Raw genomic sequence first — 25,201 nt, 5'->3', positions numbered from 1 at the left:
TCAAAATGTGACCAAAAAGGCGTAGGTTCAAATAGGAGAGGAGAGGAACAGCTAGAATGCTGACTTCTAAGCTGCACACATTTCTACACTTACCTACAAACCTCCTCTATCTCAAAAGATTTCTTTTACTCAGTTTAAAGGAAAGTTCTCTATCTCCTCGCAGGCACTTGGAAATGCAGGAACTATACTTCTTGCTTCTTCCTCACTAACCCTTAATAATCCCCATTTCGAGAATCTCGGGTAGGCCTTACGCACCTCAATATCCAATTTAAATAGCCATTAGCGTGTGGCACCAAAGCTCTAAGTTTGCTGATCTGTTTCACTGCATTTATTCAACCTTGTGCCTGTGTAACAGCAGATGCTTAATAATCACTGAACAGGATTCTAACTAGAATTACCCTGGGGTCGTTTTCCATTTATTTAAGTAATCTCTATACCCAACGTGGGGGTTAAACTCGTGACCCTGAGATTTAGAGTCACATGTTCTACCGAAATGAGCCAGCATGGTGCCCCTAATTAGAAACACCCTGAGAAACTGGGGGAGGAAAGATCTGTCCTCCCCCATAATTCAGCTGGGAAATAAGGAATTACTAAGGGAGGCACTAACGTCTTTAGAGAGAAGGGTAAGAGATATGCGGTGCTCCAACTAACATACTGTTACTATGTCTAACAACTTACCAGCTCTGCTTGTGGTCTTTTTCAGGTTACCAATCTCACAAGACGTCCCTCCTGTTAACTCTTTTAAGTTTATTTCGGGGGGGGGGAGAGAGAGAGAGAGACAGAGTGAGCAAGGGAGGGTCAGAGAGAGAGAGACACAGAGTCTGAAACAGGCTCCAGGCTCTGAGCTCGCTATCAGCACAGAGCCCAACGCGGGGCTNGAATATCCCAAGCAGGCTCATGCTCTCAGCACTGAGTCCAACGTGGGGCTTGAGACCAGGAACCGTGAGATCATGGCCTGAGCCAAAACCCTGAAACCAAGAGCAGGATGCTTTATCAACTGAGTCACTGAGGCACCCCTCCCTCCTGTTAATTCTTAACAGAGCTCATTTTATTTATTTAAGTTTATTTATTTACTTTGAGAGACAAAGAGAACACAATGGGGTAGGGGCAGAGAGGGAGAGAGAACCCCAAGCAGACTCCACACTGCCAGCCCAGAGGCCGATACGGGGCTCAAACCCACCAGCTGCAAGAACACGAACTGAGCTAAAGTCGGAAGCTTGACGGACTGAACCACCCAGGTGCCCCAACAGATCTCATTTTAAATGTACGCTAAGCGTCCGACTTCGGCTCAGGTCATGATCTCACGGTTGGTGGGTTCGAGCCCTGCGTTGGGCTCTGTGCTGACTGCCAGCTCAGAGCCTGCAGCCTGTTTCGGATTCTGTATCTCCCTCTCTCTCTGGCCCTCCCCTGCTCATGCTGTCTCTCTCTCTCTCTCAGAAATAAAACACTAAAAAATTTTTTAAAAAAATGTACGTTTGCTTACTCCCAAATACTTCTCACATTCTGATCTTAGTAGTGATTTAAGAATTCACAAAGACCTCACAGAGCTGGGAGTGCTAGGCCAATACTGAAACTATTACACTACCTCCAACCTACTGTGGTTAGAAACTCTAGTGTTCCAGCATCTAGAATTAGAACTGATAATGAAGAAGACATGTATTATTTCAATAGCCTTTATTTTTGCAAACCCTCTTCTCCATGACCCGTTACCAGAAGCTTACCTGTCAGGGAGAATTACTACTCTTTACCTTAAGAATCTACAGACAAAACAAATGCCCAGGGCACCTGCCACCCTTCAGAAAACTTAGGGGCCACTGTGTAAAAGGTCTCTAATACTGGATGAAAAGAAACAATGTAAATTTTTAAATAAAATCAATCCCACAACATTTATTGTCATCTGGTAATAACATAAAGGTAATCAAAACAACAGGAACAAATGTTTTAGCATATACTCCCAACAAAGGACCTCTAAAAAAACAAACTACATGGCCTTCTCAAGAATTTCTCACTTCATTGATCATTTCTAGTTGGAGACACTTTGGAGCAGGGTAATATTATCTCCTTTTAGCATGATCCGACCTGCAACACAAAATTAAAAACAAAAAAAAAGCTATTAATAGCCACTCAGACAAGTGTGTAACCCCCTCTCAGCCTCAGAATTTCAGATCATACTTGAGCAATTTTGAAAATGCTTCCTTCCTTGAGAAGGTACGTGAAAAATTTCAAATATCCACATATTGAAAAGCTCTACATATTAGAGCAAATGAACTTTCTCAATGATAAACTAATGAATGTAGAGAAATACTTTTATGAAAACTACAATACAATTTTATGAAACTACTATGATTAAGTCAATTGACTAGGTCTACCCCAACATTTCCCACTGCTCTGAGTTTGTAGAAGTTGGAGAATGAGTTGTGTTTTAAGTTTAAAACATTTGACAGCATAGAGTTTTCAATATGTTAAAGACTCTATCCTACAATAAATAAAACTGTTCAAATTTTATCCAACATTTCCTGAACTTATTTGAGCAGGGAATACTTTTTTTCTGAGAAAATAGCTATGAATATCTTCAGTGTTGAGTAAAATCAGTTTGAGAAAGACTCACCAAACCCAAAAGTGATTGATTTTTAACTTTCCCAGACTTCTATAACAGGTAATATTAATCATATTTATAGGATAAATACTTTAAGAATTCAACACTCTCCAAATAATTTATACACAGTGATGTCAATAAAGCTAGCTTGCCCTTCCTAGCAAGACATGTTTAAATTTGAAAATCCAGACTTTCACAAAAATAGCCTAAACAGAGAGCATAGCAAAACACCAAACCGCTTCTCAGATTCTACCTTCCACAGATCTACTACAGGCTCAAGAGAATCCTCAGGGTGCAGGGGAAAAAGAGACACCTGAAGCCCACGAAAGATAAAGGCACTAGTCAGCTGTGAGCTGGGCATTAATTAAAAACAAAGTACCTAAATAACTTTAAGCGAATAGGATTTTAAAAGAAATGACTCTTTGTCTTGAAATCACGATTCCTAAAGACTCTTCATTAACTGGGTTAAGAAACTGCATTCGTTATCCAAATATTTTTCCGTTTCTACCAGATGACAGGCACTGAATGAGGCACTAGGCATATGAGGGAGCAGAGAAGGGACGGAGGCAGCACCTGGCCCAGCGAGAGAGACATGAATAGAATAATCCCACTAATGAGTGTTTTACTACAAACTCAGCACAGCCTGTCTCCTCCCATCCCCACCTCAAGTAAAACAAAACCAAACTCTGATACCTGACATTTAATCTGAGTCCTAAACACATAGGAAGCCTCACAAAGATTTATGGTGGGGCAAGTGTGCAGGTTCAAACAACTGAAAGAACACAAGTGTGGATGAAGCTCAGAAAATGAAGCAGAGTGATAGAAAGTGAGCAAAGCGAGAAAAGATCGTGAAGAACTTTGCAGAACACATTAAAGATTTTCTTATCCTGCTAGCAACAGGAAGTCATGGGAGATTTCAAGCAAAGGATGACAAGGTCAGACTACTGCTTTTCAAAGATAACCGCAGCCTGCAGAGCAAACTGGAGGGGGATGAGGCAGTTGTAAAGAAATCAACCAGGAAACTGAACGGGGTTGGTGCCATTCAGGAAGGCAGGGAACACTAAAATAGGTCTACAAGAGTGTATAGGGAGCGGGAAGTGAGTCTGACATGCTAACTTTGAAGAGCCTTTGAGACATTCAGGTAGAAATGTTGAACAGGCTCAGAGAGGTCTAGAGCTACAGAGGTAAATCTGAGGTCCGATATAGAGACGGTAACTGAAGGTATAGTCTTGAGGGCCCGGGTAAATAACACCAAATGACATGAGGGCCTAAAACCGTGCCTTGAGCAACTCAAAACATTTAATGGCCGGGTCCAAAAGAATGCATATACAAAAATCTGAAAAGGAATAACTAAAATGAAAAATAAAACTGAGTATAGTATCATGGAGCCAAAGGAACAAAGTGTTTTAACGTGGGAGTGGCCCACAGCGCCAAACGCTGTTTAGAGTTCTATGAAACAAGAACTAATATTGACCATTAGATTTGACACCATTAGTCTTTGGTGACCTTCATGAGAAGGGTCTGAGTGGAGAAACAAAAGCAGTAATGGGAGTGGGGCAAGCAGCAAGCGACGGTTTCAAAAGGGTACTACTCCTCCACATAGTAAATTCTCAAATGCACACTAAATTTAAACACAAATTGAGTTACAACTCAATTCAACTCTGCAACGCGAATAAAAAATTCTACGATTCTAAAAGGCCAGCTATTCTTACCCAGTTGTTTTCGTGACTTTGTTTTAGAATGAATCTCTTCTGCATCATCTAATACGAGGTTCATGTACTCATCAAAACCCTAGAAAACAGAGAAGGAGCGATTACTGATGGAGTCCGTAATGTCTAAAGGGAATACCTAAGTGTCCCGACATAATACTTTTCAGCCATATTTTATCTCTTTCCAATTTTAGCGTATGTGCCGCTGAAGCGAGCACCACTTTATCTTTCTTTAAGACATTACTCAGGGTCGTCTGCCATCCTCAAAAAGTCTTATTAAATTAACCCCACCCAGCTATATTCAGGTTATCACCTAATACAGAATACACCACTAATTTTCACCCCATTGTAATTTCATTTCTTTTGTCTCGTCCTTCAAACACTAACACTGTTGTTACCCTTATTAAGTGCAACAGTGAGACAAGGATAGTGGCCCTGAAAACTTTCCTTGGTTTGGGTCACTGTCTTTTTGCACACTGCTCTGACTAGATGTTTCTGCAAAATTGTTTTTCTATGAACACTGAGGGAAAGCGTTCTGGTTACTCACAATGATACAGCCCTCTATCCGCATGTTCACTTGCTCATAAAGCCACACCTGAATCCGAGATCTCTGAAATAATTGTAAAAATAGATATGTTAAAGGAAAAAAAAAAAAATCTATTTATTTAAATCTTATTTTTTTTGTTTAATTTTTTAATTTTGTTTTAAAAAAAAAAAAACTTAAAAAACAAGCCAAGAATTTAACTACTTCAATCACATCAAAGAATTGGTAACCAAGACTAGTCACCTGCCAAGAAACATTCTCAATAAACACTATACTGGGACCAAGCTAATAATTTTGCGATGTTGGGACTCCATCGCATTTCTTACAGCTTTTCCTCTCAACACAGAGAGTGATAATTGACTATATGGCATAAAGCAGCAATTTCCAATGATCAGGGCTTCTCTCTTATCTGCTACAGCAAAACCAGCTTCAGAACAGCTTTCTCTGAGTTCCCAGTTTTCCATGTCTCACATTTAACAACCAGGGGGAGGGACCCTCAAGTCTGGTGATTAAAAATTACAATGGCTTGGGGACACCTGGGTGGCTTAGTGGGTAAAACATCCCACTCTTGACCTCAGCTCAGGTCTTGATCGCAGGGTCATGAGTTCAAGCCCCACTTTGGGCTCTGCACTAGTCATAAAGCCTGCTTTAAAAAAAAAAAAAAAATTACAATGGCTTGGGGTGTCTGGCTGGCTCAGCTGGGTGAAGCGTGTGACTCTTGATTGTGGGGTCATGGGTTCCAGCCTCACACTGGGCGTAGTAACCTAACACATCTCAGATTTAGATTTAAAGTAATCTTTAAAAAAAAATTATAGGGTCACCTGGGTGGCTCAGTCGGTTAAGTGTCTGACTTCGGCTCAGGTCATGATCTCAAGGTTCGTGGGTTCAAGCCCTGCCTCGGGCTCTGTGCTGACAGCCAGGTCAGAGCCTGAAGCCTGCTCTGGATTCTGTGTCTCTTTCTCTGTCCCTCCCCCACTTGTGCTGTCTCTCTCAAAAATAAGTGTAAAGAACAATTTAAAAATTATAATGGCTTGAAATTAGTCTGTTTGCAACTGTGTTATCACATCCTACAATTTGTCAGAGCAACAGAAAACGCATTTTCTTTCCAAAATAATTTAAATACTCTACTCTATCACCTCACAGTATGAATTGCTATCTTCTCTCAAGTTACCCCTCCTCTCTTCTTTTCTTGGCATCTTTTTTATATTTAAGTTTTCCCCCAGGTGCTAAACTAAACACACCATCTTATTATGTGGCTTAAAGTCGACGGTATTTTTCTTCCAATGTTTCATCCCGGGGGAAAGGTTTCAAAGGGGAAAGGTTCCAATACTGAGTACCAACGAAAGTACCCAAATACCAGTCACGTCTGCCAAAAACTGCTTTTTTAAGTAAGTAATTTGGGTCTTGCAAAGTAATGACGCTATTCTTTCACTGCTTGCAGGTGGCATTTCATTACATTAGAGCTTTCCCGGAGGCCCTTTCCTCTCAAATACTCCTCCAATCCCCAGCTTCACCTGCTTTTCTTCTTCTTCTTCTTTTTCTAAGTAAACTCTACTCCCGCGGTCGGGCTGGAACACACCACTCCACGATTAAGAGTCGCACATTCTACCGACTGAGCCAGCCAGGATCCCGTTTCACCTATTTTTAACTCTATTCCTGGGTATTTTATGGTTTTGGTAACTCTAGAACGCGTTGATTAGACAGGATGACGCAACCAACCAAATAAATTCACCTTTTACTAAAAAGCGAATGACGAAACAACAAAGAACAAACAACTTACGTACATTTTGCAAGTATCTGAAGATGAGGTTCTGCACCAGAAGATGAGGTTAAGGGAAAAAATACACGCAGAGCGTAGACCGTGCTCCCCGAACCCAATCAACTCTACCCCTCTCTCGCCTTTGTTTTCTGAACACGAAGTCTGGTGTCCACGCAACGGACAGAGACCAGCCAGACATTCATTAGGGGTTCCCGAACGCTCTCAAGGAATCCCTCCCACTCCTTTACTCTCCAGTAGTTTCCCGGCGCCGACATCTTCCTCCTCCCTGAGACTGAGGACTCCCACTGCCACTCAGTACCCAACTAAAGCTGTCTTTCGCTCATCCGCGCCACTCCTGCAACGCCCGCTGCAGGGGTCTACACAAGCCCACTTCTCACCGGGTCTTCAACTACCCGCGCTTTCTCCTGGCCTCAGTTGCCCCGAGGGCTCATGGGATGCGGGGCCGCACTCCGCTCCCTCGGGCCCGTTCCCGGTCTGCTCTTCCGCCCCCCCGTTTTCAGGCCCGAACCTCCCAAACCTGACATCCTGCTTAGGATACGATGGGCTGCACCATCACCTTCTGCACTTTCTGGCCCTGGCCACGGTAAGCCATCGTGCAAGCTGACAAAGACCGCACGCTAGCTCAGAAAGCGACTTCCGGAGTAGATAACCGGAAGCGGAAGTGCCCGGCCCTCGCGAGGGGACCTGGGAGGCTCCTGGGAAATGCCTCTCTAGCCCAGGGGGTTTGCTTTTCTCGGTGCTCCGGGGCTCCTGGGGGAGGCCGTCCGGAGGCGACGGCACCTTGGACCGTGAGTCGGTCCTACAGCGCCTCCTGGAGGGAGCCGCGAGGAGGCGCCGAGCGGTCTAGCCCGTAGGGCGGCCGCGGCGGGAAGCTGTGCAGACGCCGCGCCCGCGCGTCTCCATTTTCTAGGTCGGCTTTAGGAGCCGAGCCGTTGCACTCCGTACCTCTTATCTGTGAAATGGGTTGGTCTAGGGCTTTTCCTAAGGCCGATTACCCTGAAATGCAGGCGTGAGGGGCCGCATCGTTATGGAGAGGGTACGGCGGCAAGAAGCCCAACTCAGGGACTCCCCCCCCCCCCGCCCCCTTCCCCACCTGGCAGTAGCAGCTACAGATGATCTGAATGCCAAGGGCGCTGTGGTTCACCCTGATTCCACTCCCCATTTTGTGAGGTGTTACTGTAAGGTGGCAGCAGGGCCTGGCTAGCGGGGAAGCCCCGAAATCTGAGGACTAGGCCCAACTAGGGCTAAGTTCCTCAGCCTTGCCGGTGTCCTTGTCACAGGATGGAGATGAAAATGTCCTTCCTCGCGGGGTGGAAGATGCGGTGAAGCGGTGCCGTGTGTACTCAGCAAGGCCTCCGTGTTGGAGCCCACGGTCTCCTGGGTAGCGCAGCTGTCAGGGAAGGAGCTGGAATTTGTAAGGTCTGGTCAGGGACTTGCGGCCTGGCAGAAATGTTATTTGATTGGGATACCCATTTCACAGATGAAGAAACGGAAGCTCAAGAATTGAAGGGACTCCTCTAAGTGGCAGAAGTCATCACTTGTCTGAGATCTTCTGCTGAGGATAATATTAATGCTGGCCTTAGAAAAATGTTGAGATTAGGGCGCCTGGGTGGCTCAGTCGGTTAAGCATCCGACTTCAGCTCAGGTCATGATCTTATGGCTTGTGTGAGTTCGAGCCCCGCGTCGGGCTCTATGCTGACAGCTCAGAGCCAGGAACCTGCTTCAGATTCTGTGTCTCCCTCTCTCTCTGTCCCTCCCCTTATCCTTCTCTCTCCGTCTCTCTCTCAAAAATATTTAGAAAAAAAAAAAAGAAAGAAAAATGTTGAGATTAAGGGATATGAAAATGAGCTTTAAAGAGCTTGAAAACGCATGAGGTAATTGTTTTTTAAAAAAAAAGTTTCCCCGCCTCAGCTCCAACAGAGGGTTAGGTTGTCCACAGAGTAAACTGGAGGTTTGCTGAATTCAAAGATAACATGGATACAACAAACTATCCTACCTGACTCGTCTCAGATGACAGAGATGCTAAACTACTCTGGCAATTTTCTACTCTGACATCATGATGCCTAAACTTTTGGAGATTGATCCCTATAACCTATTATCTGATTACATAATTCATGAGAAGGGATTCTTTTTTTTTTTTTTTTTAAATGATTTTGCTTAGGTGCCTGGGTAGCTCAGTTAGCTGAGTGTCCCACTTCAGCTCAGGTCATGATCTGCAGCTCAAGTTCAAGCCCAGCATCAGGCCCACTGCTGTCAGTGGTGAGCTGGCTTTGGATCCTCTGTCCCCCTATCTCCCTCCCCAGCTCATGCACTTGCTCATTCTCTCTCTCTCTCAAAATAAGCATTTTTAAAAAATAAAAATGATTTTGCTTTTTTACATTTATGTTTTTGATCACTAGTCTAGAATGTGTCCCAGTATATATATCTTGGAACTGATACAACTTTATAATATCGAGATGGCTACCCAGGTTTCCATTACTATTACAAAAAAATAACCCATTTTTTCCCCCATTTATTTTTTTTAAGCTATTTTTTTTTTAATATTTTTTACTTATTTCTAGGAGAGAGAGAGAGAGAGACAGCGTGAGCAGGGGAGGTTCAGAGAGAGAGGGAGTCACAGACTGAAACAGGCTCCAGGCTCTGAGCCGGCAGTCAGCACAGAGCCCAACGCGGGGCTCGAACCCACGAACCGCGAGATCATGACCTAAGCGAAAGTCGGACGCCCAACCAACTAAGCCACCCAGGCGCCCCATCCCCCATTTAATTTAAAATGCCACATTTAGGGGCATCTGGGTGGTTCAGTTGGTTGAGCGTCAGACTCTTGATTTCGGCTCAGGTTATGATCCCAGCAGGGTCCTGTGATCAAGGCCCATGTCAGGCTCTGCACTTGAGATTCTTTCTCTCCCTCTGCCCCTCTCCCCAACTCCACTCTGTCTCCCTGTCAAAATAAATAAACACTAAAAATAAATAAAATGCCACATTTATAATATACCAAGTGTGTGTGTGTAGAGTTTATATTTTGCTCACCTGATCTTTGTGTCTATTTATGGGCCAGTGTCACTGTAGCAAGTATGGTATGATGTTTCCTTATTTGGTAGGACTAGAAAGTGATAGAACTTTGGTAGCTAGTCTGGTTTGTTTCTTATAAACTTTAGAATTAGCTTACCTGATGAAAAGAATCCTTTTGGTATTTTTACTGCGATTACAATAAACTTGAGAACAACTTAGAATCAGTTTTTTAAAACTGAGTCCCCGATGTTTGCTTAAATTTTCCTTTGCATTTTTGAGAATTTTTCAGTTTACTTTTTAGTTCCTTCTTGCTAGTTTATCTGGTTCAAACATAGATTTTTCCTCTTTCTTGTACTTAACAATTGCCTTTTCCTCGCTTGTATACTGTAGCTGGGTTTTAGAAGAGTGATAGACTCAATTACATAAAAATTACATAAAGTTTTGGGTGATTAAAAAACCATCATAATAAGCAAAGTCAAAAGATCTGGGAAAAGTATGTTTGCACCACCTCAAACAAATGGCTACTTTTATTAGTAGATGAAGAACTTTCTAAAAATGTTCTTCCAGTTCTCTATTGCTGTGAAAGAAATATTTCAAATAGTACTTCAACACAACAACAACTATTTTCTTATAATTCATGATTTTGTGAGTTAAGAATTTGGGTCTTGCTCAGTAGGGCAATATTTTTGCTCCAAAGACATATTTAAGGACTTGGTTTGTGTATTTGGAAAGCTGGCCTAACGTGGGTCCCCCTCCATGTCTGTGTAGCCTTGGGACCTCATACGTGGTGCCCCTGGCAGAGTAGATGCTTGCTTCCTTGCTTGCTTTCCTTCCTTCTTTCCTTCCCTCCCTCCTTCCCTCCCCCGCTTCCTTCCCTCCTTCCTTTTTTTCTTTATAAAGTTTATTTATGGATTTTGAGAGAGAGAGAGAAAGCATGCATGGGGGGAGGACAGAGGGAGAGAGAGAGACCCCAAGCGGGCTTCATGCTCAGTGCAGGGCCCTACAAGGGGCTCAGTCTCACAAACTGTGAGATCATGAGGTGAGCCAAAATCAAGAGTCAGATGCCTAACCAACTAAGCCACCCAGGCACCCCTAGCAGGGTAGGATGCTTTCTTACATGGGGGTTCAGGCCTCCAAAAAACCAAGGCCGAAGCCAACAGTATCTTTTAAAGGCCAGGCCTGGAACTAGTTATGTGATTCACACCCACGGTCAAGTTCAAGGGCTAGAAAAATAGAACCCACTTCTGTTAAAGGCTAAAGAATTTGCAGCCACAATCTGACCCAAAGATCCAAACTAAGAATTGGCAGGAGAGGTGAACAATCAGTTTATAGTAAAGGAAATACTATGTCTTCCCACATAAAAAGATGGCCAACCTCACTCATTATGAGATATGTGCACTAAATTCCACTGAGAAGCATAGACAAAAAGGAAAGAATGGTGGTAATGGCAATTATTAAACTGCACTATTAGGTATTTAATGCTATAGATAAACTCACATGTGTGATATAATGTAATCGCAGCAGCATCGTCTCTGTCAATAGGAAGTAGCTCACTCACTGCATGTTCATATAGTATGATACTATGCAGCTGCAATTAGGATTGAAGAAGCTCCTGTCCTGATATGGAATGATACCCCATATACAGTAAAGAGAAAAGTCAGCCTATAGTATGTCTGAGATTTATTTCAAAATAATCCCATGGGGGCTCCTGGGTGGCTCAGTTGGTTAGGTGTCTGACTCAGGTCATGATCTTGCGGTTTGTGGATTTGAGCCCCACATCATTCTCTCTCTGATCATGTTGGTTTTGGAGAACTGGGTAGCTGGGGCCCGGAGTAGGAAGGAGGCTTTTTAATTGTGTACCCTTAATATGTGTTAAATTTTGATTATTGTAAATGAATATACAGGGATCTTTGAACAATGTCAGGGTTAGAGGTGCCAACACCCCAGCCCCACCCTGCAGTGAAAACTCTGTGTATAAGTTTTTACTCCCCCAAAACTTAACTACAAATAGCCTGCTGTTGACAGGAAGCTTTGCTGATAAACAGTCGATTAACACATATTTTTATGTTATTATGTATTATATACTGAATTCTTTTTTTTTTTAATGTTTTATTTATTTCTAGGGGAGAGAGAGATACAGCGTGAGCAGGGGAGGGTCAGAGAGAGAGGGAGTCACAGACTGAAACAGACTCCAGGCTCTGAGCTGGCAGTCAGCACAGAGCCCGACGCGGGGCTCGAACCCACAAACCGCAAGATCATGACCTAAGCGAAAGTCGGACACTTAACCGACTAAGCCACCCAGGCGCCCCTATATACTGAATTCTTAAAATAAGCTAGAGAAAAGGAGATGCTAAGAAAGTCATAAGAGAGAAAAAAAGTAAATCACTAGGAAGGGGAAATAACACAGTACTGTACCTATATTCACTGAAAAACCCTGGGTAGAGGCTGGCTAGGCTGGGAGGGGACAGGGTGGTTGCAGGCCTGGCCCTGGTATCCTGATGTTCTGCAGCCTGGTGGCGTTGGTTTAGCAGGGACAGCCACCTGGTGGGCCTGTGGGCGGTGACAAGGGCCTGAATGCACAGTACAGCTGCCCCAGCCGCCTCGAGGTGTACGCCGGGCCTGTGGCATCAGCAGCTGCGGCCTCCACGAGCCCAGTGCACAGAGGACTCTGGGGCCAGGGCTCCCTATGCAGGGCTGTCCTTGCCCTTTGAGCCTCCGCCTCTGCCCAGCACCCTGCTAGCTAGCACCCCCGACCCAACCTGACCACCTTGTAGGCACACAGGTGCCTGCTAGCACCCCCGACCCAACCTGACCACCTTGTAGGCACACAGGACCACCCACCACCCTGCCCAGCGCTGGGGCTCCCCGGAGGCCTCCCCAGGAAGGGCAGCAGGCTCAGTCTCTCCATCAGTTGCCTTCTAATGGGTCCCTTGAAGACCGGGGTGGGCATTTGTAAATAAATGCCATGTGGCTTTTGCTGTCAACTCAAAAAAAAAAAAAAAAAATGCAGTGTAAGCGGACCTGTGACTTGTGCAGTTCAAACCAGTGTTGTTCAAGGCTCAACTGTATCACCATTTCCATGAGTTCATTAAATAGTGGAAAGGACTATGAAAACTGCTTCCCTTTTTAAATTACAACTAATCATAATGTTCTTGGATAATCTGAGATTTTTCACAATACTCCTCAAGGGTCTGCAAAATAGGCTTGAGAATCACTGGTTCAGAGAAGTACGCCCTGAGGAAAGACTCAGCGCCAGGCCTCCTAAAGAGCGGAGAACATCTTTCCTCTCAGCTGAACTTCCCTGCATCTCACCCAGAAGCCTCACAGCCTGCTGAAGGGCTGTAATAAGCCTTCCTAAGAATGGGGTTGCAGGGGCGCCTGGGTGGCTCAGTCGGTTAAGCATCTGACTTTGGCTCAGGTCATGATCTCCCAGTTCATGGGTTTGAGCTCTATGTTGGGCTCTGTGCTGACAGCTCAGAGCCTGGAGCCTGCTTCACATTCTTGTCTCCCTCTCTCTCTACCCCTCCTCCTCTCACACCCTGTCTCTCTCTCTCTCTCAAAAATAAACATTAAAAAAAGAAGAGAAGAAGAATGCAGTTCCAAAGACAGAGGCCATCTAGCAAAGATCAGCAGCCCCTGACATGGGCATTCATTCGGCAAGCATTTGTTAAATGCCTTTTGTCACGGGCTGACGTGTGTCCTCCGAAACTCCTATGTGGAAGCGTTACCTACCCAGCACCTCAGAATGTGACTGTAGTTGGAGACAGGCCCTTAAAGGGGTGATTAAGGTTAAGTGAAGTCACAGGGGTGGGACCTAATCCAGGATGACTGGCGTCCTTTATAGCCACATTAAAACACAGAGGGGCATTCAGAGAAAGAACACAGGAGGCCACCATGAAAAGGCGGCCAGAGGCCTCACAAGAAACCAAATTTTCAAACACCTTCATCTTGGACTTCTAGCCTCAAGAACTGTGAGAAAATAAATGTTTGCGGTTTAAATCATCCAGTCTGTGGAATTTTGTTAAGGTGCTAGGTGCTAAGAATATGTAGGTTAGTAAGAATCTGTTTCCTTTACACTCTGCTGAGGAAGATGGACGGATAAACAATTTTAAAGCGATGGGGGTAAACGGTGCATGCCTAGCAGATGGGCACCAAACCCGTTTGGGGGTGGGAGGAGGCAGGTATTGGGAGAGTGGCCTGGTGGCCATAGGATGGGTGGGAGGTAGCCAAAAAGAAGAGGCGTGTAGGTAGAAAGACAAAGAACAAAGGCAAAGAGCTGGAGAGAGATTAGTGTTCAAGGGAAGTCAAGAGCCGGTAGCCTTATGGAGTGGAGAGCATCAAGGGGGAGGCAGGGGGAGGCTGTGAGGACAGGGCCTTGCGTGCCATGCTGAGGGACTTGAAAATTGTAGAGGGAGAGGGAAGGATTGGAGGACTTTTCCAAGCAGTGACTCAGATTTGCACTGAAAAGAATCTTTTTTAAAAGATCAGTTTACATCTGAGCCAGAAAGAGTGGGCGGCAAACTGAGAGCAATGAGACAAAACAGACACCAGTGGGATGATCAGAGGTCCCTGAAAACAAACCTTACCCGCCTGCTGTGTTGGCCCTGTTAGCAGCTCACACCCTCTTCTTTGCTGAGCTACTACACAAAACTCCAACTCTCACGCCTCCAGGAAGCCTTCCCTGACCAGTCTTGAACCCATTGACTTCTCACTCATTCCTCTACAGCATCATCTACTTACACTTGCATCTACTTCATTTCTGTTACTTTTTTCTTAAAAGCATTTCCTCTCTCGGTATTTCAAGGGCTGGGTTTGCCTTATACCCATCTCTCCCTAGCGACCAGTAGTTTTAAGTGATGGTTAGAATTTACAGTGTTCTATTTTGTGCCTCTTCAAGGGGTGGGAGTCCAAAAATACTTTGTAGCAGTTAAGCCATGTATTCATTTCATATTTCCTCAGCTTTTGCAACCTCCCCACCCCAGCTCCTGTGTGTGCTCTCTCTCAAAAATAAACAAAAAAGAAAATGATCAAGATTAAAAAAAATTTTTTTTAAATGCTTTATTTCTGAGAGAGAGAGAAAGAGAGAGAGAGAGATAGCGTGAGCAGGGGAGGGTCAGAGAGAGAGGGAGACACAGACTCTGAAATAGGCTCCAAGCTCTGAGCTGTCAGCACAGAGCCGGATGTGGGGCTCAAACCCACGAACTGTGTGATCATGACTTGAGCCGAAGTCAGATGTGTAACCAACTGAGCCACCCAGGTGCCCCTCAAGATTTTATCTTCATGCCCTTAACATCACTTTGCAAATTCAAATCAATGGAAGCAGTTTGGAGAGTAAACTATTAATGCTGTCAGATGTGTGCATTGTAGGAACTTTCAAAGATTTATCAAGAAGCTTCCTAAAAACCGATTTAAGAATTCAAGAGCTCTTGAAAGTACCAGTGGGATGAATCAAATTCAATTGCGCATAGGAATATGCTTTCTTATTGTTAAATCTGCACTTTTAACACTACAGTGGGGATATAAAGCAGTGCTCTCCCTATGCAGTGCAGGATGTCGTATAAAAATGGTTCTGTGATGGGGCGCCTGGGTGGCTTAGTCGGTTAAGCGTCCGACTTACGCTTGGGTCATGATCTCGGTTTGTGGGTTCGAGCCTCGCGTCGGGCTCTGTGCTGACTGCCAGCTCAGAGCCTGGAGCCCATTTCAGAGTCTGTGACTCTCTCTCTCTGACCCTCCCTGCTCACGCTGTCTCTCTCTCTCCTAGAAATAAATAAAAACATTAAAAAAAAAATGGTTCTGTGAACTAAGAGGTACATAATAAATAGTCCATGTTAGCTAAGGTGGTTTTAAATATCAGCAGCTGGAGACCACCCATTTTCTGTTGCTAAAGTGACAAATAGAGCAATCCATTTTAAAGAATTGCAGAATATTCTGGCAAAACAAGACTACAATTTTAGAAAAGGAACACTACACTTTGATCAATATAGGTCAAGCTTTATTTCTGAACCTGTATTAAGTATCAATCTTCTATGGTGGTTTCCAAGATTGGAGAGGTGAAATAAACTATGTTCTGTCCGTATGAGAGAACCTAGTGGGATTTGAAGTTAAGGTCAGAACTTGAGGGATCATTTACCTTGAGACAAATACAGGAGTCACAAACGATCTTGAAATTTCTGGCTGTGGCCAAACTCTGCAACATTTGGGCCCTCTTCTGTTAAAACTGAAAACCATCATCACTCAAAACCCAGTACATAATCTGTTTGCTATTTGTGACAAGTTGATTGAACTTGTTGGAACTACTTTTGGACTACTACTAGGAAAAATTCTATGTTCTTTGGTAACAAATTTGTGTGTATTCCCTTAACAAAAAATTGACATACTACTTGAAAAAACTTTCCTCAAAAAATTTTCATTCTCAAAAATTCTTAATGGAATCTACTTATGCTCATTTCTAAACCCGCTCTTTAAAAAACAATGGCATTGTTGGAGTCACGATGATAATGGAACTCCATCAGCTCAATTAACGCTGGGAAAGCCCACGCAGCTAAAACAGAGCCTACTAGGGTGGAGTCTGGCAATACGTCCTTGTGAGTTTTCTAGAGCAACACAGTATCTGTGAAATTGGCGCACTTGCACAAGAGGCCAGCAGCGCTCTGACTGGGGCCCCTGTCGACACAGACCCTTGGCTGACACGATGTACAACCACTTGACACACATCCAGACTTTCCTACACCAGTTTTATTTAAAACACAAGTATTTCTCTTTCTTGTAATGGCAAATGGTTCAAATAATGCTGAACATGAATCATTGACTAATACAAGGACTTTAAATATGAAACAAAATTATTCTTAAAAAAGCAAAAGAATAAAGGTTATATACAAAAGGGACCTGGAATCTTTAAGCTGATTCCAAAAATGAAATGAGTAGAAAATCTGTGGTGAAACCAGAACATTCCACCCCTGCTTTGGAGAAGGGCTATATACAACATTCAGTCAGCTGAAGATGGATTGGTAGAGAGGTGTCTATACATAAATTTCAAGTCATTTTTGCTTGTGCAGAATCATCCAGATCTTCCCAAGACTGAATGGGCAGTCCTGTGGCTTTCTTCCTTTTCCATAGTCCCAACAAGGCTACATGAAGTTCAACTCTTGATGAGCCGCTTACAACAGCAGTTCCTTAGGAGCCAACACGAAGGTGGGTCAGATTTCCCTATGAGAAACACAACTGGCCACCTACAGCAAAGTATCAAAATGGATGAGTCCTTCTTTCCTCTTCCTTCGGAGTATGTACAATATGTCTCCTTTTAAGACTCTTATCCCCATCACACTTGTTCCTGCACACGTCTAAACCTTGAGGTGATATGAATGAAGGAGACCGACATCAAGAAACTTCAATTGAGAAATGAAGAAAACTGGAAGGTATACAATACACCCCCAGAGCATTGCAATCATCCTGCTACAGCAGTTTGGTGTACTGCTACAGTCCATACATAAATATTGGCAGCTGGGAGGAGTTCATTTTGTCCCCCCTGGCAGTTAAAGGGTACCAAATAAATACTGGGCAAGAGGAGTTTGCTGGGAGAGTTAGAAATAAAAAATTAACCAATTTTTATCCCTGTGATAATTCAATGTCAGTAGGAGGCAAGTACTGAAAGAAGAGAAGGGACAACTTTCATGCTAAAAAAAGAATTCCTTGAATCGTTATGTCACCATCTCTTATTAAGAATCCAGGGAATCCCAGAAATGGAAAATTAGTTCCAGAGGACCCCTGAGGCACTTTAAAGCCTTAAAAAAATTACAGTAATAATAAATTAGCTATTGCTCTTCAGGGGCTTACAGAGCAGCAGAAGCATGAAAATCAGGTTGAAAAAGTTACGTCCAGATTACAAGCTTTCTGAGCTGCTCAGCCCTCTCTAAAGCTCAGCTGAATCTCCAAATATCTTTAAAAAGACGTACACTTTAACACAGACTGAGTGGATTTTCTGTTTAGCGGTAGTGTGAAATTTGGTCCTGAATGGCAGCAGCTGTCTTCATCCTTTTCAAACTCAGGTAACATCAAGTACGTTAAGACAATACATAAAAGAAATATATAGCAAAGGGGAAAAAAGCCCAAACTGACAAACACCTCAAGGAGTCACTAAGTTCTCTTGCACCCTTTGACTTGGCTCTCCCTCTCAGTTTTTTTTTTTTTTGTGGAGAGGTGTAAGACAAAACATTTTTCTTATAGATGCTAAACAATGGCATCGAATGAACAAAATGGTTATCAAGGGACTTTAAAAATCTGACCCCAAGGAATCCAGGACACATACAGGTAATTCAGAGGTATACTTCTGATATGGGGCAAATTCTAGACTAAGGAAATGACCATTTTGGGTAAATGTTATAATAGATGAAACTAAGTCCAGTTCTTTGTTTTTGTTTTTTTTCAAGTGTTCCACTACCGCCTTCAGCTATCAATCATTTCTGATAGCTCGAGCAGAAGGTCATCTTCATCCTTCCCAGGATCCAAGTCGATCTCTGCTTCTAATTTGCCTCCCGAAATCTCCCATATTAGTTTCTCGAAATCATCCTCCACTGAAAGTGGGGGCTTTCCTGCTGAGGCAGAGCTGAGTCGGCGAGTCTTCGTAGCCACCTGGGCTGAAGAAGGGCCAGATACTTCCGGCGGGGAGGGATCTGAGGAGGGCTGGGCTGGAGGCAGCACAAGACTGTAAAAAACAACCCCAAAAGATTATTAGGAAACTGCCCTTTGTCAATAGTTGGCTGACTGGCTCCACCATTCAATGGTTCCACTGGGTCTCAGGAACGCAGAGAGTTAGCAAAGGGTTGTTTCTTATAGAGCATAAGTAAGAAGAGAGGCCTCAAGTCTGGTGAGCAAGAACTGCAAGTATTACCTGTCTCTAGGCTTTTCTGTCTCAGGCACAGCAATGGGCTTGTCCTCAGAGAGCAGTGGGACAACAGCCTGCAAAAGGAACAGCAAGGCGATTCAGTGGGAGGCAGGCTTTTTGTTATATGAGCATATTTTCTTTTGCCACTTTTCCTAGAATCTTGGTGATAATTCTGGAAACCCAAGAATAAATAATCCAAAGGCTGAGTGTGGAAACAGGCAAAACATCATGCTTCCCAAGAATTTGCTTTAAAAAAAACCCCCACTGTGCCACCCCACCGAGTCTGAGATGGGGACCCCGGGGACAACCCAAACCGTTCAGATGCAGAGGACAGGGCGGCCGTGGCACCTAGGCAGGTGCTGGCCGGTTCTCTCTGGCCTTCCTCCCCCACCATGCGCAGCACCACCCCGGCACCACCCGGGGGCTGGATGCGGATGCGGTCCAGGCTCACCACGGCTGCCCTCTTGGCGGGGCTCTCCTGCAGGGCGCCGCTGGTGCTGAGCGGCTTCACGGCTGCGATGACAGCAGGGTGTGCCTCCATGGCCTTGCGTTTTGGGGTGAGCTTGGGGGAGGAGACAACTTTAACCACAGACGGCTTTACGTTGACTTTGGGTTTAGCTACAAGGAACAGAAAATATCTGATTAATAGCCAGAATTCCTCTTTTACATGGAGAATAACTTAGAATATCAAAATTCCTTCTCAATACTAGAAACAACCACACACACCCAAAAATGAAAATAATCTATAAATCATCTATCCATGTGGCCACAACACAGATGTACACTCAAATAATCCCTTCCATTGGCTCTTGAATTTGCTGTTCTTCCATTCCCTGGTGTTCTTCTTCTTCTTCAAAATCAGAGGAAAGATGCACCACAGAAAGCCTTTTTCCCCCACTGTGGTGTAACTGACATATTAACATTATTATATTCACTTCAGCTACACGACATAATGATTTAATAAACTAAGATTGTATGATGGCCACGGTTAAGTCTACCTAATACATACACAGTTACAATTCTTTGTGTGTGAGAACTTTTAAGATCTTCTCTCCTAATAACTTTCAAATATACAATACAGTTTTTTTTAAATTTTGTTTTCTAATGTTTATTCATTTTTTGAGAAAGAGGGAAAGACAGCACAAGTGGGAGAGGTGCAGAGAGAGATGGAGACACAGAACCTGACTGAAACAGGCTCCAGGCTCCAAGCTGTCAGCACAGGGCCCAATGTGGGGCTCAACCCCATGAATCGTGAGATCATGACCTGAGCTGAAGTTGGATGCTAAACCGACTGAGCCACCCAGGTGCCCCTGCAATGCAGTACTGTTAACTACAGTACATTATGTCCCCATGACTTATTTAAAAATATGAAATCTTTCACAAATCTGTATGACATTCTTGCCTGGGGGCCATGCTAATCTTCTTTGTAGTGTTTCAATTTTAGTTATGTGCTGCCAAAGTGAGCTTTAGACAAAGCTTTCTTTTCTTTTGTTTTTTTTTTTTTTAAGTTTATCCATTGATTTTGAGAGAGAGGGGGAATCCCAAGCAGACTCTGCACTGTTAGCTTGGAGCCCAATGTGGGGCTGGAACCCATGAAACCGTGAGATCATGGACTGAGCCAAAGTCGACCACTCAACCGACTGAGCCAAGTGCCCCTAAACAAAGCTTTTGAAACAGCAATTTTAAATTCTGAGAAAAGAACTCTAGTTTTGCCTCGATTTTAAACAGAACTATCACAAGGACAACTCTCCGCCTTGTGACCAGTCAACACCATCAACGGAATGTGACTCAACAGCTGCTAGGGAATTACTAGAAACTGGGTAGTTTTGAAATCCTACAGCAACATCCTCTGAAAAACCACTCACCTTTACCCCTTTTTTCCAAGCTCTGTGCTGCACATTTCACGTTCAATATCGAGTCCCCAATTCCTGAGGGCTCTATCTCTGCCTTCTGGGATGGCTTCATGGGGAGCCGCTTTGGCAGGTGCCGTGTGACGCCTGGCACAGCAGCAGGCAGGGGCTTCTCTGCACTCTGAGCATTGCAGGAGTCTACACCTCCCCGAAGGGGGGTCAAAACTGATTTTTCCTTCTGCATCGTTCCCCTCTCCAGCTGTTTCTGCATGTGCTTCTCTCTCATGGTCTCACATCTCTTGACCTGAATTTTAGTGATGCCAACTCCCGTGGTTTCCTCTGAAGCCTGTGGACACATTTAAACGACAGATTTGAAAACTCAGTACCTCTACCAATCTGTATGGTAATTCTTATTTGTGAGTTACCAGGCTTTTTTAGACCTCAAACAAAACAAAACAAAAAACAAAGAAACAAAAACTTAGGGCACCTGGCTGGCTCAGCTGGTAGAACATGCAACTCTTGATCTCAGCGTTGTTACTTTGAGCCCCACAATGGATGTACAGGTTACTTAAATATAAAATCTTTACTTAACTATTTATTTAAAAGTAAGCTTCACACTCATCACAGAGCCCAATGTGGAGCTTGAACTCATGACCAAGAGTCAGATACTTAACCAGGCCACCCAAGAAACCCAAAAATTAAATCTTTTTTTTTTTTTTTTTTTTTTTATTTCTAGGAGAGAGAGAGAGACAGCGTGAGCAGGGGAGGGTCAGAGAGAGAGGGAGTCACAGATTGAAACAGGCTCCAGGCTCTGAGCTGGCAGTCAGCACAGAGCCCGACGCGGGGCTCGAACCCACGAACCGCGAGATCATGACCTAAGCGAAAGTCGGACGCTTAACCGACTAAGCCACCCAGGCGCCCCCCAAAAATTAAATCTTAAAAAAAACTCTTTTGTTTAAAAGGAAAAAAATACACCTGAAACGAATATAGTTTTATTTCAATTAAAAAATCTTATTTATAAGTTATTGGGCTGACATCTAAGTCTAGTAGAGTTTCACATGATCTAGAACACAAGAGCTGATATTAAATAGAAAATGCCAAGCTGAATTGTTAAAGATGCATGGAACAAGGGGCACCTGGGTGGCTCAGTCAGTTAAGCGACCGACTCTTGACTTCCACTCAGGTCACAATTTCCCAGTTGGTGGGCTCGAGCCCTGCATCGGACTCTGTGCTGACAGCATGGACCCTGATTGGGATTCTCTTTCTCCCTCTCTCTCTGTCCCTCCCCTGTGCACATGTCTGTGCACTCTCTCTCAAACAAACATTAAAAAAAAGATGTGTGGAACAAAAACCTCAATTTTATAGGACAATCTTGACCCTAAGTCAACTATCAATGCCTCCTAAATAACCACACAATGACACAAAGATTCAATGATATTCATCTTCTTAATTGTATAAAACAAAATCTAAATGTCCGGAAACAGACTATATATACTTAATAGAACATTATGGGGCCAACTGATGTCTTGAAGAATTACGAATACAGCAAAAATTAAAGCAGGCTGCAAAATCATACATGGTAGAGTCCTCAATTTTTAAAAATATTTTTAAATTTATTTTTGAGAAAACAGCGGGAAGGAGAGAGAGCAGGGGAGGGGCAGAAAGAGAGAGAGAGAGAGAGAGAGAAAGAGAGAGAGAGAGAGAGAGAGGGAGAGGGAGAGAGAAAGACAGAGAGAGCTAGCTCAAACCCACAAGGCCTGAAAGAAATCCATGAAAAAAGCTAAAAAGGTTACTACATCTGAGTTGGGGAATTAGAGGCATTTTTATTCTTTAAAAAGTTGCCATGTTTTGTACTATGAGTGCCATTATGCTTAATTTAAAAAATATTACGGGGGCGGGGGTGGTAGAGCCTGGGTTGCTCAGTCAGTTAAGCGTTTAACTTTGGTTTCGGTCATGATCTCACAGTCTGTGGTTTCAAGCCCTGCATCGGGCTCTGTGCTGACAGCTCGGAGCCTGGAACCTGCTTCAGAATCTGTGTGGTTGTGTGTGTGTCTCTCTCTCTGCCCCTTCCTTGCTCACACTCTTATCTCTCTCTCAAAATCAAACATTAAAATTTTTTTTAAAAAATATTAAATGGGGGTGCCTGTGGCTCAGTCAGTCATGCATCTGACTGGCTCACGTCACAATCTTGCAGTTCATGAGTCGGAGCCCTGCATTAGGCTCTCTGCTGTCAGCATGGAGCCTGCTTCAGATCCTCTGTCCCTATGCAACCCCCACCCCACCGCTTCTCTCAAAATAAACATTAAAATAATATTAAATGGCCAATTAAAAACAATGTTAAAGGAGCAGAGAACACTGCCATGCAAAGTAGTGCAGAAAACTCTCACAGAAAATTATTGGCATAGTGAAGGCTTATTTACCTAATTTATCAGTGAAATGTTAAATAGAGATGCATTACACTAACACTAAAAGGCACATTTTACCATTCATTTGGCCTTTGCTTGCCATGAACAGAACTATAAAATGATCTTAAATAAACTCACCTCTTTAGCCTCTGTTCTAGTAACAGTGCTCTGAGAAACCACTTCACTTCCTTCTTGAAGTTTCTTCTCTTCTTTTATACCTATATTCACATTAAACACATCACTCATGATTTCATTTAGGCTGCAACTTCAGTAACAGATTAAAGCACATCCCCATAAAAATAAAGCTAAGTCAGGACACATAAAACTGTAGATAAGGCACACCGTCCTCATAAAGCTTGGAAATGCCCGTTAACATTCCAAAGGCCCACACAGCACCCCTGTACAGAAACAGCTTTACTTCATCTGACCCAGTGGTTTTCATCAAAAAAAAAAAAAAAAAAAAAAAAAAAAAAAAAAAAAAAATTTTNAAAAAAAAAAAAAAAAAAAAAAAAAAAAAAAAAAATTTTTTATAGTTTATTTAGTTTTGAGAGAGAGACAGAGCATGAGTGGGGGGCAGGAGGGTGGGCAGAGAGAGAGGGAGACACAGAATCTGAAACAGGCTCCAGGCTCTGAGCTGTCAGCACAGAGCCTGATGAAGGGATTCGAACTCATGAACCGTGAAATCTGACCTGAGCTGCAGTTGGACGCTTAACTGACTGAACCACCCAGGCTCCCCTGACCCAGTGGTTTTCAAAGTTACCGGAGCACAGTTCTCACAGAGCTCCTGCGAACACCCCGTGCACCACCACCCTCTGAAACGTGATTTGGGGAAATGGTGCCACAGACTGCACTGTGTTGTTACCTGTTTTTTTGGTGACTCGGAGAAACCGCCTGGCCCCAGGGGTGGCCTCGGGCCGCGGCTGGGAGCTGATGCTGCTCTCGGAGCCCTGCTGCCCACGCAGGGCCTTCTCCTGCTTAATCTCCTCCAGCGTCTTGATGCGCACCTCCTGCATACACTTGGGCCTCGCTGCTGGCTCCTCGGACTGCGCTTTGCTGACGACTAGAGGCGGCAAAACCACCGTTTTTTTCATTTCGCTATCGGTCTTCAGCTTGACACACGTTACATCCTTTTTGTTTTTCTGTCTCTCTGCTTCCTGCTGCCGATGTTTCTTTTCTGCCAAGACCTCGGAGAAGGTTTTGATTCGGATAGTGGAGGGGCTTCTTGTTCCTAAAGTAGAATCATCGACTTTTGAAGGTCCTTCTGTCTTGAGTTTAGGTTGTACTTCTCCACGTTTCTGACTAGCTTTTTCAAGAAGAATTTCTTCTAATGTCTTCACGTGGATCTCACCAACTTTAGTAACTCTCTCTGTTTTCACGGGGGAAAAAACAAGTCACTGTATTTGGAGTTTATCTCTTAACAACTTACGTGCTCTCTGTTCTTGGATCAGGACAGAGTCCTACTAGAGTAGTATCATTTAGGTAGGTAATTAAAATGATCAAAATATTATTCACCTCAATTTCAGTTTCAGAATACTCCAAGTTTCAGGTAGTGGCCCTCAAGGAAAATTCTCAGATGGCAAATATTACTGATTTGTTGGAGTTCTATTCAGGAGCTTATTCCTGAAGAACCTCAAAGGCATTTACTAGTTGGAGAAATCTGTCATTGTACATCTCACCAAACGAGTAATGAACTAATTCTTCCATCCACTTACAGATCTAAACGTGCGCTGGACACTGTGCTAGAAAAACAACGGTAAGCAAAACATAATCTCTGCCCACGTGTAGTTTCAAGTCTGACAGACCAAATAAGCAACAACAAAGTATGATAATAAATAATGTTGTGGTTTTATTGTTGTTGTTGAAGTAAGCCCTATACCTGACATGAGGGCTTGAACTCTTGACCCTGAGATCAAGAGTCACACTCTGTCCTAAGGAGTTAGCCAGCCAGGCGTCTGACAATGATAATGCTGACGGGGAAGTGTAGTGGTACCCGGGAGCAGATGGCAAGAACCCCAACCTCTGTCTAGGAATTGCTTAAGGGGAGCTTTTCAGAGGAAGTAATACTTAAGCGACATGTGAAGGATGAGAAGGAGGTGAAAGGCTCGGAGAGTGGCATGCCACTGAAGAGCTATTTTTAATGATATATTCAACATTCTGCATCTGCTTAAAAGAGCAAATTTCACACTGACAGATAGGCCTGTTCTCGTTACTGAAGGGCTAAAAGAATGATGTAATGTGGGGAAAAACAAGAAAAACTTGGGAGACTGTACACACTACACACACATTTGATAAGTGAATGACAGCTTTTCATGAAAGTTCAAAACCCCCAAATATCCTTTAACAACCTTAAACATATCACACTTGGTTTCACCTTCTGAACCCTTGAATGTGCCGTCCCTTCTACACAGAATATTCCCTACTGGTCTC

General features: G+C 43.7%; 2 protein-coding genes and 1 non-coding gene across 3 annotated transcripts in view; all 3 read right to left on the bottom strand.

Annotated features, from left to right (window-relative positions):
- Window positions 1-1,859: 1,859 nt before the first annotated feature.
- SNRPE (small nuclear ribonucleoprotein polypeptide E) lies at window positions 1,860-7,276 on the bottom strand. The gene is made up of 5 exons (XM_039227444.1): window positions 7,168-7,276; window positions 6,634-6,660; window positions 4,853-4,915; window positions 4,309-4,387; window positions 1,860-2,079 (listed from the first exon to the last, which is right to left on the bottom strand). Exons 1-5 carry the CDS (start codon window positions 7,219-7,221, stop codon window positions 2,024-2,026), a joined length of 279 nt encoding a protein of 92 aa, XP_039083375.1. The 5' UTR covers window positions 7,222-7,276; the 3' UTR covers window positions 1,860-2,023.
- A 9,077-nt stretch (window positions 7,277-16,353) lies between these two features.
- ZC3H11A (zinc finger CCCH-type containing 11A) overlaps window positions 16,354-25,201 on the bottom strand; it is a 42,271-nt gene continuing 33,423 nt past the window's right edge. Inside the window, 6 exon segments of the mRNA XM_039227423.1 lie at window positions 16,354-18,339; window positions 18,526-18,593; window positions 18,971-19,137; window positions 20,385-20,715; window positions 22,913-22,992; window positions 23,637-24,140. Of these exon segments, the coding sequence (XP_039083354.1) occupies window positions 18,081-18,339; window positions 18,526-18,593; window positions 18,971-19,137; window positions 20,385-20,715; window positions 22,913-22,992; window positions 23,637-24,140 (1,409 nt within the window). The 3' untranslated portion in view covers window positions 16,354-18,080.
- LOC120228965 lies at window positions 19,881-19,985 on the bottom strand. The gene has a single exon (XR_005527641.1). It is a non-coding gene; the product is annotated as a U6 spliceosomal RNA (small nuclear RNA).

Source organism: Hyaena hyaena, unplaced genomic scaffold (assembly GCF_003009895.1).
Source record: "Hyaena hyaena isolate Hyena2069 unplaced genomic scaffold, ASM300989v1 scaffold_28, whole genome shotgun sequence".
Lineage (NCBI taxonomy): Eukaryota > Metazoa > Chordata > Mammalia > Carnivora > Hyaenidae > Hyaena > Hyaena hyaena.
Note: the sequence above shows the minus strand (reverse complement) of the source record. Positions and strands in the feature narration are given on the sequence as shown.